The 13,123-nt window shown below is 38.0% G+C and overlaps 1 protein-coding gene across 1 annotated transcript in view; it reads left to right on the top strand.

The window, feature by feature from the left end:
• The window catches only part of myo6b (myosin VIb), a 40,084-nt gene that overhangs the window by 724 nt on the left and 26,237 nt on the right, over window positions 1-13,123 (top strand). Inside the window, exons 2-10 of the mRNA XM_053632925.1 lie at window positions 4,079-4,220; window positions 6,429-6,498; window positions 6,583-6,656; window positions 7,386-7,515; window positions 7,627-7,732; window positions 7,901-7,956; window positions 8,036-8,133; window positions 10,679-10,843; window positions 12,333-12,413. Coding sequence (XP_053488900.1) covers window positions 4,104-4,220; window positions 6,429-6,498; window positions 6,583-6,656; window positions 7,386-7,515; window positions 7,627-7,732; window positions 7,901-7,956; window positions 8,036-8,133; window positions 10,679-10,843; window positions 12,333-12,413 — 897 coding nt within the window. The 5' untranslated portion in view covers window positions 4,079-4,103. The remainder of the gene's footprint in view (window positions 1-4,078; window positions 4,221-6,428; window positions 6,499-6,582; window positions 6,657-7,385; window positions 7,516-7,626; window positions 7,733-7,900; window positions 7,957-8,035; window positions 8,134-10,678; window positions 10,844-12,332; window positions 12,414-13,123) is intronic.

Here is a 13,123-nt window from a genome sequence, read left to right as displayed (position 1 = left end):
GTGTATGCATATGCGCGTTATGATATAGATTTGTTTTTGTTTGTTTGTTTATTTATAAACGGAAGTTCTCAAATATAAGGCTGATGGACTGTATAAGTCTGTTGGGTACATTATAATAATGTCAGCTCTAGTGCTGTGGTTCTGGTGCAACTCTTCTCACTATTTGCAGTAGTTGCACTGAATTACCTTCTTAGCATATTTCTATACCTTCCTTGACAGATAAACCTTTTGTGTTTAAAAATAATTCAGCGTAAGTAAAGATATTTTCGCATCGATTTCTAACTGTTTATACACTCTGAAAGAAGTAAGAATGACTTGAAAGCAGTGCATCCTGTTAGGTTGGTGCAGACATCACAATGTGTTTTCCATTCATATCCCCTGCCTGTGGATGGAGCAGGAAGTTAGGGAGGGGGTGGAGAAAAGGATGCTTTATCGCCTATGTGTGTTGGTACAGGAAACTTCTCGCCCTTTGACACCATGCTGTCTCCATGAGCAACCACTGTATTGTATCCACCAGGAACATTTCAAATTGTTTTCCCGTTCCTGATAATCATGAATCGTGTCTCATCAACCCTAATAAAGCACTGGTGAATGTCTCACCTTAGGGTTTATGTGCTGAAGCATACGGTAAGTAAGCCGTTTAATAGACACTGTCCATGGACAGTGCACAAAACCAGCATGAACTGTCGAACAAGGATTGTAGATTTTTTAAAAAAAATTTTATTTTTATTTTTTTAAATAAAATGACCGTATAACCTAAAGAGGTGTTTCTGTGTTGCTTTATGCTTTGTAATGACAGCATGAGCTTTCCTTCACCTCTGATTGTCCTCTGAATTTGGAATGAGTTGTGGCTAAGACACATTATTGCTTTTATTAAAGTGTGTTGAATAGGAATGTTGCTTATATATATTTCATTATACAAGTTAGAAAATACAATTCTAATTATTCGCACATCAAACTAAACATGTACTGGGTTAAGATACAATTCAAAAAACCCACAAAGTAATTCACATTCAGATGCTTGTGCTGTAATGGAACAGTTGACACTGCTCGTGACGTGCCCCTGGTCTAGGTCGCAACCATTTCGTTACAAAAACCCCTGTACAATTAATACTACATAGTTCGTGATGTTAAAACAGCTTTAAGAGTCACCGTTGTTGCCTCGAGTACGGTTTTAGGACAGTGGAAGAAAACTGGAGGAAATCCACGGAGACACGGGGAGAACATACGAAAGTCCGCACAGACAATAATCCAACATCTAGTGCACTCATGTTAATGAATATGACTTTTCTTTCTCCCACGAGCTTCATATCTGTTCGCCACTCCTGCAAGATTTCTGTTGAGTCTCATGGGATCCCAGTCCCAATGCACACCTCTGGTATTGTGTTCTGGTTGGCACTCATTGGATGTTCCTCTTAAACACACTGTACTGAATTCAATGAAGCCTGTGTCCTTCTTTCCAGTCCTTGTCTCCAGTTAAGGAATACAGCCATAAAACATGCATGTGGTGCTTTTATTTACTATTTTATATTAGCACACATCCTGTTACAAAGGCAGAATAGCAAGATAAATAGACAAATATGTTAGTAAATAAAATGTATGCAAAAATTGTTTGGACTGGTCTGTGTTTTCCTGTCTCCACCTGTTGCTTAGTATAATTCTCTAGGCATGTCCACAGGCAAATGATACAGTAGAATCATTTGAATGAAATTTTACTACTTGCCTCTAAAGATGAATTTTCATGTGCTGTAGGAAGACTGTTTGATTGTCAAATACCTGGATGTAGCTCTTAAGGTCCCTTTAGGTTGAACCCGGTTCCTTCTGTTTAACACGTTGCATCATGCTTGGTGAACTTTGAACCTCAACGGTACATCATTTGTATGTTTAGTATGTGTCTACCTGGGAAGGCGTAAGTGGTGTCCCTTTACCTAGCTGGTAAGAACTGATCCTTAAGGTTCAATTATGAAACTTAGGTGCACTACATTCATGTTTCGAGGTGCATACTAAAGATGCATACTAAAGTGGCAAGGAAAAATAAAGTTTGCTGCCTTTTTTAATTTCCTTCAAAGAAACCTACTATCTATGACTTACTTCCTTACATTAAATCCTAACGTCATATAACTGCCAAGTCAGTGTCACATCCAATATAGTACATGTTATAAACTGTAGGCTTATGAGTTAAAGTAAAATATTGCAGTCATTTGGGCCTATATTTAGGGCCACTGTCTTGTGTAGTAACATTTCTGCATATTTATAAATTACTCTAGCTGTCTTTAGAGAAAATTAGATAGAAATATCTTCAGTCAGTGTGGATAAAGTAATCTAATTTGCTCCAGTTGTGCAATCTACAGTATATGGTCAACACTCTCTGAAATAAATGTACCAAACTGTACTTTTTTGAACTTCTTGTTGGGATGGTACCATCAAGGGTACATCGTTTGTACCTTTAGTATGTATCTTTTTCCCTGGGAAGGTGTATGTAGTGTCCCTTTTAACTAGCTGGTTAGAACTGGTCCTTAAGGCCCAATTAGGGCTGGGCAATATGGCAAAAATAGCATCTCACGGCACTTGAGGACATTTCTACAATACATGATGTGTATCACGATATATATATATAATTTAGCTAAACTGCCTGAAAAACAGTAAAATAAACAAAAACCTGTTAAACTGAGTTTGACGATACTTTTCTTTAATACCTACAAAGACAAATAAGATTAAGTAAAAAAAAAAAAAAAAAAAAAAAAACCCAGTCAAATCAGCAGCATCCATTCAGTACCATTTAATTTGAATTTATTCAAAACAAAAAAATACATCACCATACAAACCATATCTCAGAAAAGTGTCTCTCGTAATCATTTATCACGATATCGATATTATATCAATATATCGCCCAGCCCTAGGTACAATATTATACTATATTAATGTATCCAGGTGAAAGATACACACTAAAGGTACAAAACATGTCCTCCTGATGGTACACCCCAGTGACGAGGAGAAGTACAGTTTGGTACCTTTTTATAAAAATGTTTATTTCTGAGAGTCTAGGATTTGAGTGCACAATTATACTACATTGATTTTGCTCACCTTTGTTTTCAGGAGACAAAAATGATATGCTACATATGCCACTACACAATTGTATTTGTAGGTCAGGAAAAAATAAGTGTTTTGTTGTTTTGGATTAATTTCAGGAATCCACTCTTTGTTCAGAAGGTCAGAAAAATAATGTTGGCAGTATTTGATTATTTCCTGTAACAGTGTCTTTAAAAACTGCATTTACATGCAAATTTCTTCTTCCTCCTCTTCTTCTTTTTCTACTTTACATTCACATTTGTTGTGTTTAATATCTGAAGATTCCCTTGTTTTACATTTTGTTTTAAAGTTTGATTTGCTGAGGCATCTAGGGAAATACTTTCTGGAGCCGTTCTGCTCTGAACCATTTTGTTCTCCCGGGCTTTCTAATGGTCCAAGTGAGGTTCAGTCCATTAGCACAGACGCAGTTTATGCAGAGTAGACAATGAGGTCATTTAACATGCTGAATGAAGCGATGCCTAACAAATTGAGAACTGAGCCATGGGAAACTCTGAGGACGTGGCAAAAGCCTCCAACATAGTGCAATGAGTGTGGAGCAGGGTAACATTTACTAAGGATTATAATGAGCGCATCGATCAACGTGGCCTTGAGTGTATACATATTCATAGTAGATTTCAATTTTAATTTTGGTCCCTGGAGATGGTTAGTGAACTTTCTGGTAGACTTTTTATTACAGTGCTTGTAGAATGTAATGCAAACCATGTTGTTTTCTTGCAGTCCCACAATATTTTGCAATTCTGATTATGGATGCTTTCACTATTTTATTTCTGTTATCTGGTGATATGCATCTATATTATTATTATTATTATTATTATTATTATTATTATTATTATTATTATTATAAAAGGACACTGCTTGTTTTACCCATTGTTTATGTAATCCAAATTAGCTCTTTATTTGGACTACTAGCATTAACTGCTTGCATTTTACCCGACATAAAAATATATCCTAATTTACTTTTTTCCCCCTCCCTCTCTGTGCTCTGTAGAGCTGGTGTCTAGTTGTGGAGTGCAATGGATGATGGGAAGCCTGTGTGGGCACCCCATCCAACTGATGGGTTCCAGCTGGGGATGATAGTAGACATTGGTGCTGACACACTCACTATTGAACCAGTCAGTCACAGGGGCAAGGTAAGTCAGCAAACAAAAACCTATAGCACAGTCAATCGATTGTTACCTCGCTTGTCATGGACATTCCATACAAACTGCACTGCAAATATGAATAAAATAAATTTATTTTATTTTATTTTATTTTTTAGTAATAAGTCAAATTAATAGCCATATTGTTTTGTGTTCTATGAATTCTTTTAATTATATGGCACTCATCTATGGTATAGGTAATCTAAGGCATTGGCCTAGGTAATCTAGGGCATTTTTAATAATACCACAATTCATGAAACATCTATAAATTAATTCATTTTTTTTAACTTCAAGAAGTATCCAGAATAAAGGAATAAGTCAAATGAGTAAACTGGTTCAGCCCTGTGCTGTATAAGGGTGTCGCTTGCAGAGGTGGTTAATAAGTAATGACTCCTACCTGTAGCAGGTGTGCAGCTCATGTTACGCTCAAGTTGGGTTCATTAGAAGAGTAAACCACCTGGGTTTTAGCCACCCCCTTAGGGAATCAGCCTGTACTGCTGTGCTGCAAGCAAAGGCTTTGGCGTGTGCTAACAGTGGCATAAAACTGATTACAGTTGTGTAACTTTGCGTCAGTTCTGTCAGATATTGTGAATTTTATTTTTCTTCCCTCATGTTGGAATGTTATTGTAGTATCACTCAGTAGTCTCATGATCTGTTTCTTTGTCAGATCTTTTTCTTACTCTGGAATTTCTGGGACTGAGATAGTGTTTAGTGGAACCAAAAACTGTATACTAAGATGGGATGAGCTGTCTATTTAATAGGAAAATAGCAGTCAGTCCCCTCCGTTGACCTCCATAAATAATGTACTCTTGTGATGCATCCACATTGTACGTTTGATGTGTCCCCTGTGATATGACGTAAAGAATCTTCTCTCAGAATCCTCACTCCACATGAATAATCCTCTCAGACATTCACCACTATTAGGCGTAGGTCTCTTCAAGGTTAATTAAAACATATTTCCAAACAAATGTACTTGCGTTCCTATTATTGTTGTGGTTATTAAGCAGATCTGTTGGGGATATCTATCTATCCATCCATCTATCTATCTATCTATTTATCTATCTATTTATTTATTAGAGGACGTCCAGTAGTGGATTTTACTGATGACTAAGTTGGGCTGTACCTGCTGATAACCGATTAATCAACCGAAAGTTTTTAAATTGATACTGAATGAAACTGAAACTGAATGAACACTCAAAGTAAAATATTGCTGAACTTTATTCCGAAAATTTTTGACTGTACCATGAAAATGTAACCCTCCACATAACAAATAAAAATTGAGATATCCAAAAATGAATAAAAAAAACAACAAAATAACACAACAGAATTTGTCAGTGATAGTTTTTATTTTGTCCCTAGAGGCTGCTCTCGTACTGTGTAATAACAGCTGACCCTTTTAAATCTGATCCCGAAACGGACGCAACTGGGGAAAACTATTGGAAAGGATTTTAGCAGATAACCGGTAATTCCAGCAATCGGTTATCTGTGCCAAAACTGATCAATCAGTTGACCTCTACTATCTGTCTGTCTATCTTTACATCTATCCATCTATTTATCCATCTAAACCCCATTTGTTCCTCAATTCTGGTCAATACCATTTCCACTAGCTAGCTGTCACCTGTAAAACCACAGCTACCAGCCAGGGATGATGAGGAACATACATTTTCCTTCAAGACTTGTGCAGCTCTTTTGCTTATACAACTTTGCAGTTTTGCTGAACACACTTGGAGAAAAATGCCAACTGCCTTCTTATGTATACATGAGCTCACTGACACCCACAATTGGTGTCTGTCTGAACAACAGGGGAGAGAGTAACCACACCTTCCCACCGACACAGCAGGGCCTCTCGGACTTCTGGCCATGGATGTCAATGACCTCTCAATACGATAGTATGATCTCTTTTTTTTTTTTTTTTTTTGTCCCCCCCTCCCATTGGCATTGTTTTCTAAAACCACTGTTATACAAGTTTTGTTTTAAAGTTCTTGAAACTAACCATTAATTAACATGTACATATGAAAGGGCACCATATTTATAGCAGTTGTTTGGTGAAGCAATCCTTTTCTGTGTGCTTGTTCAGTTTATGGCTCAAGTATTCAAGTAAAATCTAGGAGGTTACTGAACCATTAGTAGTTCATGAGAATATTTTACTGGAACGGGGCAGGGTAATTAAAGCTGTTGGTATTCTGTGTGAATTTCCAGACATTCCTGGCTCCCATTAGCCAAGTCTTCCCAGCAGAGGATGATGTCAACAAACACGTAGAGGACAACTGTAAGTTGTGACATTCAGGGTGTTGAAGTAAATTACGATATGTGCCATGATTCATGCATTCATCATATTTTACTTTATCTTTAGGTTCTCTTATGTACTTAAATGAAGCCACCCTTCTGAACAATGTACGGGTTCGTTACAGTAAAGACATGATCTATGTAAGTCGGATTACTTTCACTTGCATTCTCTAGTAACTCTTACCCTCTCTAGTAATATAAAGAAATTTTGGCATTTTGGTATACAGTAAGTTTCTTATCATTTTAGATTGCAATAATATGCAGATGCTTTTTGCAGTTGGGAAATGCGAGTGCATCTTCCACTTAATAATCTGTTCTATTAGTTGTTGTAATAAAATAAAAATGACAGATAGTCTCTGGTGGTAAAATGTTTGCTTAGAGTGGCCATGTATGAGATGCAGACATATGTGTTATTGAAGATGGGCTTGTGGTCCTGCTTTTCCTCATAAGAATGGCCTCCCTATAGCCCACAGACCTGCTGTCAGTGCTGTGTGTGTCATGTTGAGTGTAGAGGCTCTGCCCTGCTGTGGCTGCCCATCTCAGATGACCTGGCTAATCCTGCGCAGACGCTATCGGGTTGCCTGTTGCACTTAATTAGGTCCTGCGAGGTAGCACTAAGCAGTGTGGCAAGGCTAACCTGACAGCCCTGAACAGCAGCAGGTGGAGAGGAGCCTGTTTGTGAATACATCACTAATGGGCTGTTAAGGGAAGCTTTTACAGTGATCAGTCGACGATTCTCTAAATTCCACATTGTTGTGCTGGAAATTTCAGTTTGCCAGAAGGTTTTCTTATTTACCCTTACACTATACACAGTATCCATTCCTTTGCACTTCATTTATACTGCTCTTCATCATGTTTTGTTTCTTCCAGACATTTGTGGCTAACATTCTCATTGCTGTGAACCCTTACTATGACATTCCTAAACTCTACGCCCCTGAGACCATCAAGAGCTACCAGGGCCGCTCTTTGGGAACTCTCCCACCTCATGTTTATGCTATTGGTGAATATTTAATATCATAAAAAATGTATTTGAAATTGATAATTGACTTAAAAAAAACTTTCTGTTTTGAATCTCCCTCTTTCACTTTTCCCTTGTATCTTTCCACCCCAGCTGATAAGGCATATCGAGACATGAAGGTGCTGAAGATGAGCCAGTCCATCATTGTGTCTGGTGAATCTGGGGCTGGAAAAACTGAAAACACAAAGTTTGTTCTCAGGTCTGGTAAATAAGCTTAAAAAATGTATATAATGGCAAGAGAAGAATGGGTTAGAAGACAAAACATAGTGAAACTCAATAAGGTCACTGAAGGTCACAGTGGTGCTGAGAGTAGCTTTGGAAGGTGTTTTAGTTCATTGTATGGTGAATGATTTTTCTCTCTACCCAGGTATTTAACCACATCATATGGTACTGGTCAAGATATTGATGAGAGGATTGTTGAGGGTAAGTCAAATTAAGTATTAAGCTTCAACAGCCTCTTCATATGTATAGATCTCTTTGACCCTTGTATAATTTGTTGCAGCAAACCCACTGCTTGAAGCATTCGGAAACGCAAAGACTGTCAGGAACAACAACAGTAGCCGTTTTGGAAAATTTGTGGAAATTCATTTTAATGAAAAGGTAGAACATTTCTGCTGTGATGTATGTGCTGAACTGAGTTTACACAGTTTTAATGGGAATATTTGATACAATTTATGGATGCAAATCATTATTATAATGTTCACAACATTGTCACTGCTTGTTTAGTCACACTCATGTATGGGTTATTCATTGTATAGATTGAAGATTAATAAGTTTAGAACCGTTTCTACTTAAAACGTTGAAGTAGAAAACTACTTAAACTGTTGTATTACTGTATAGATCCTATATGGTGAAAAGGTTTGTGGACAACTGACCATCACCATGCCAGATTTAGTCCCCCTTTGCTGCTATAGCCGCTAGATGTTGAACATGGCTGTGGGGACTGCCCATTCAGCCACAAGAGCATTAGTGAGGTCAGGCGCTGATGCCGGGGTGAGGAGGCCTGGGGTGCAGTCGACATTCCAATTCATCCAATTCAGTTGGGTTAAGGACATGGTTCTGTGCAGGCCGTTCGAGTTTTCGAGTGCTCCAACCTTAGCAAACCATGTCTTCATGGACCTTGATTTGTGCACAGGGTCATTGCCATGCCCATGTCATATGTTTGATCCCCTTAGTTCCAGTGAAGGGAAAGTATAATGCTGCAGCATAGAAAGACATTCTATAGTCATATGAAAAAATAAGTAAATTTTTTTACATATTTGGAAAAGCAAACATTTGATCCTCTTTGAAACGGTGTCTATTAATAAAGGTGATACACTCTATCAAATGGCATAAAACTGACATTTTGTAGTAATTTTCACAATTTAAATTCAAAGTCACATGGAAAAAGTAAGTACACCCCTATATTTATCACGCCATCAAATCCATAAAATTAGAAACAGATGTTCAAGATTGGGTGCCAGTGATTAGAGCCTGCTTAGAGAGTTCCCACTCTCATATCTAGTGTCTGGTTCCCATTGTTATTGAGGTGTGTGGTGTCATCATGCCAAGATCTAAAGAGTTCTATAAGGCCTTTAGAAAGAAGGTTGTGTATGCCTGTGAGTCTGGCAAGGGATTTAAACAGAGCTCCAAATTACTTGAAATACTCATAACTCTGTGAGGAAAAACATCTACAAGTGGTGCAGATTTCAAAAGACTACCAATTTGTCCAGGACCTGGACAGTTTTCAAAAGTCTGCCAATTTGTCCAGGACCTGTCGTCCCAGCAAATTCAGCCCAAGAGCAGCCTGTCTGATACAAATAGAAGTCTCCAAGAACCCCAAAATTTAATTGGAGGATCTGCTAGTAAGTTTTGCAGCTGTTGGTATCAAAGTGCATGTTTCTACAATCAGAAAGAGATTGCACAAATTTGACCTTGCATGGGAGGCGTGCCAGGAAAAAGCCTTTGCTGTCTAAAACGAACATTAGAGCAAGACTACAGTTTGCCAATTAGCATACAGGCAAAGACCAGGCCTTTTGGAATAATGTGCTCTGGACAGACGAATCAAAGATAGAGTTGTTTGGCCACAGTAACAGCAGACATGTTTGGTACAGTCCAAAGACAGCTTTTCAGGAGAAGCACCTCATACCAACTGTGAAGCACGGTGGTGGAAATGTTTTGGTTTGGGGTTGATTCACTACCTCAGAGACTGGACAGCTTGCATTCATTATTCAAATATGAATTCTGCATCATATCAAAGAGTGCTTGAAGATAATGTGAGGCCATCTGTCCACAAGTTGAAGTTGCACCAAAAATGGACCTTTTTGACAGGATAATGATTCTAAGTACACTAGCAAATCCACCAAGGAAGAAAACCCTCACACATCTTGCAACTGAAAGAATATTTGCATGGAAGAGTGGTAAAAATTCCAGCAAGCTGATGTCAGAGACTGGTGGATTAATTTGAAGATTTATAGTTTTATTAATTTGAAGATTTATAAGTTATTTCTGCTAAAGCCAAGGGTGTACTTAATTTTTCCACAGAAGAATATCACATGTATTATATTTCTGATGAATAAATGATTGAAAACGATAATTTTCCTTGTGGTTTTGTTCACGTATATCAACTTTATTAATAGGCACTGTTTCAAAGATGATCAAATGTATGCTTGTCCAAACATGTCAAAAAAGCCAACAAATTCCATGGCGTGTACTTATTTTTTCACATGACCGTATACAATTGTGTACTCCCAACTTTGGGGAAGGCACACATATGGGTGTGATGGTCTGGTGTCCACAAACTTTGGCCATTATAGTGTGCACCATCTCCGCCCACTTTATTAGGAACACTTGTACACCGGCACATTCATGCAGTTATCTAAACAGCCAATCAAGTGGCAGCAGTGCATTGCATAAAATCATGTAGATACAGGTCAAGAGCTTCAGTTAATGTTCACATCAAACATCAGAGTGAAGAAAAAGTGTGATCTTTGTGACTTGGATCATGGTTGTTTGTACCAGATGGGCTGCTTTGAGTATTTCAGAATCTACTAATCTACCGGGGATTTTCACATACAACAGTCTCTAGAGTTTAGATATTACTAATAATATGGACAGTGATTGTATATCCTTATTTTTAATGTCATTTATGTTGTTTAATATGCAGAATGCAGTCGTAGGTGGATTTGTCTCACATTATCTGTTAGAGAAGTCTCGCATCTGCATGCAGAGTTCAGATGAGCGCAATTATCACATATTCTACCGGCTCTGCGCTGGTGCCTCTGAAGACATCAAGAATATGCTGCACTTAAACTCACCTGACAATTTCCGGGTACGTTTGTGTCTCTCTGTCAGTCTCTCTCTTTCTCCTTCTTACACACACAAAACAACTTTCTCATAATTTACTATATAAAACACAATTTAAATGAAAGCTGAATCAAAACTGTAAAAATCTTTACCTACAGCTAGGCATGCATGATTATACGCCTTTCAGCCATAACATTAAAACCACTGATCGGTGAATAACATTGATTATCTTGTTACAATCGCACCTGTAAAGGGTTGGGGATATGTTCGGCAGAAAGTGAACAGTCAGTTCTTGAAGTTGAAGTGTTTGAAGCAGGAAAAATGGGCAAACGCAAGAATCTGAGCGACTTTGACAAGGGCCAAATTGTGATGGCTAGACCACTGAGTCAGAGTGTCTCCAAAATGGCAGGTATTGTGGGGTGTTCCCGGTATGAAGTGGTTAGTACCTACCAAAAGTGTTCCAAGGAAGCACAACCGGTGAATCAAATGCTGATGGATGTGAGTGGAGAGCGAAGGCCACGGAAGAGCTACTGCACCACAAATTGCTGAAAACGTTAATGCTGGCTTTGATAGAAAGGTGTCAGCATACACAGTGCATTGCAGCTTGCTGTGTCTTGAGCTGCGTAGCCACAGACCGGTTAGAGTGCCCATGCTGTCCCCTGTCTACCACCGAGCTGCCTACAAGTGGGTATGTGGTGAGTATCAGAACTGGACCATGAATGCACTATGTGCTGAACAAACAAGTTCAATCCATGAAGACCCCACCTTGTAACTTACAGGAACTAAAGGATCTGCTGCTAACATCTTGGTGCCAGATACCACAGCACACCTTCAAAGGTATTGTGGAGTCCATGCCTCGATGGTGCAGAGCTGTTTTGGAGGCACAAGGGAGACCTGCACAATATTAAGCAGGTGGTTTTAATGTTATGGCTGATCGGTGTATGCATCATGTGTATGCATAGCGTGTTGATATTTCTGTAAAGCTGCTTTGAGGTAATGTCTATTGTAAAAAGCGCTATACAAATAAAATTGAATTGAATTGAATTGAATCATTCAGCCAAGATAATTGGACCATTTTGAGATGTGTGAATTATTGTTTCTGTCTGAGTGCCTCTGACATGTGGTTTTATCCAGTTTACAAATGAGCCACATTACAGCTCTGTGTGAGAACTTAAAGGAGAATTATTTTATGAAAATAGGGTTTACTTTCGGTTGGGGTTTTATTTTATTATTATTATTATTATTATAGTTTCATACTATATATCATTATTGTTTTATATTTTTTATATTGTTGGTTTCTCATCCAACTCTCTTTAAAAGCTCAAGTGTCAGTGATGCCACTAGATGGCATATTTGCTATGCAATGTTTATTTTCAGCACATTGGTCTGAGAGGTTACTTTAAAATGCACAGCGAGTCTCATAATCAGCATTACAATTGGTATGAGACTCCTCACATTACAGGCATGTAGTGCAAAGTTTTAATCTTACCAATAAAACCACTGTTTTTATTCAGTATTTGAATCGTGGCTGCACAAGATACTTTGCAAGCAAAGACTCAGATAAGCAGATCATGCAGAACCGGAAGAGTCCTGAGGTATGTCACTTGTCTACAGTTCTTAATGTTTCAGAAAGCTGTAATTTTGATCCTGTTTTTCTATGCATGAACCCTGATTGATTGTCTACAGAGTGTACATTTTATTAACAGTCTATTAATTGATAGCTAGGTGCTAAATTAAAGTTTAAATGGTCTTGTGGTTAAATTAGGGTTGGTTAGGGTAGGAGAAGTTACTTGGTTACTTGTCAGTCTGCATAAAGTGTTAGTGGTAATTTTGTTTCTCTGATGAAGATTGTACCATGAATGTACAGCAGTTATTTTTAACAGGGCTACAACAGGCACAAATCAGTTTTGTGGGTCATGATTGTTACCCACTCATTTTTGCACGTGTATTTGGGCTGTTACTATAGACTTGTAATATACTGTAGGAACATACTGTTACTGTTGGTTTGTATCCAAATAATTTTTTAGTAATTATTTGTGCTTAATATGAGTTCTGGGTTTTGATTACCTGTTAAATCTTAGCACTGGTACTGTGCCTGTAGAGGAACCTCCCTGGAGGGAATTTTACTATGAAGCAATTGATGTTATTATCAGGAGCCATTAGTAAAAGTCATCTTGCCTCCTCCCCCGGTAGATTATGAGAAATTAAATAAGCATAGTCTCTGTAGGAAATTCTTCATCCCAATACTTTTTGTAGCACTTAGAATATAATTGTTGTAATTATTCATCCTGCTTGTGCCTGTGAA

The sequence above is a fragment of the Ictalurus furcatus genome, chromosome 9 (assembly GCF_023375685.1).
Source record: "Ictalurus furcatus strain D&B chromosome 9, Billie_1.0, whole genome shotgun sequence".
Taxonomy (NCBI): Eukaryota; Metazoa; Chordata; class Actinopteri; order Siluriformes; family Ictaluridae; genus Ictalurus; species Ictalurus furcatus.
This window is presented reverse-complemented; position numbering and strand designations above follow the sequence as displayed.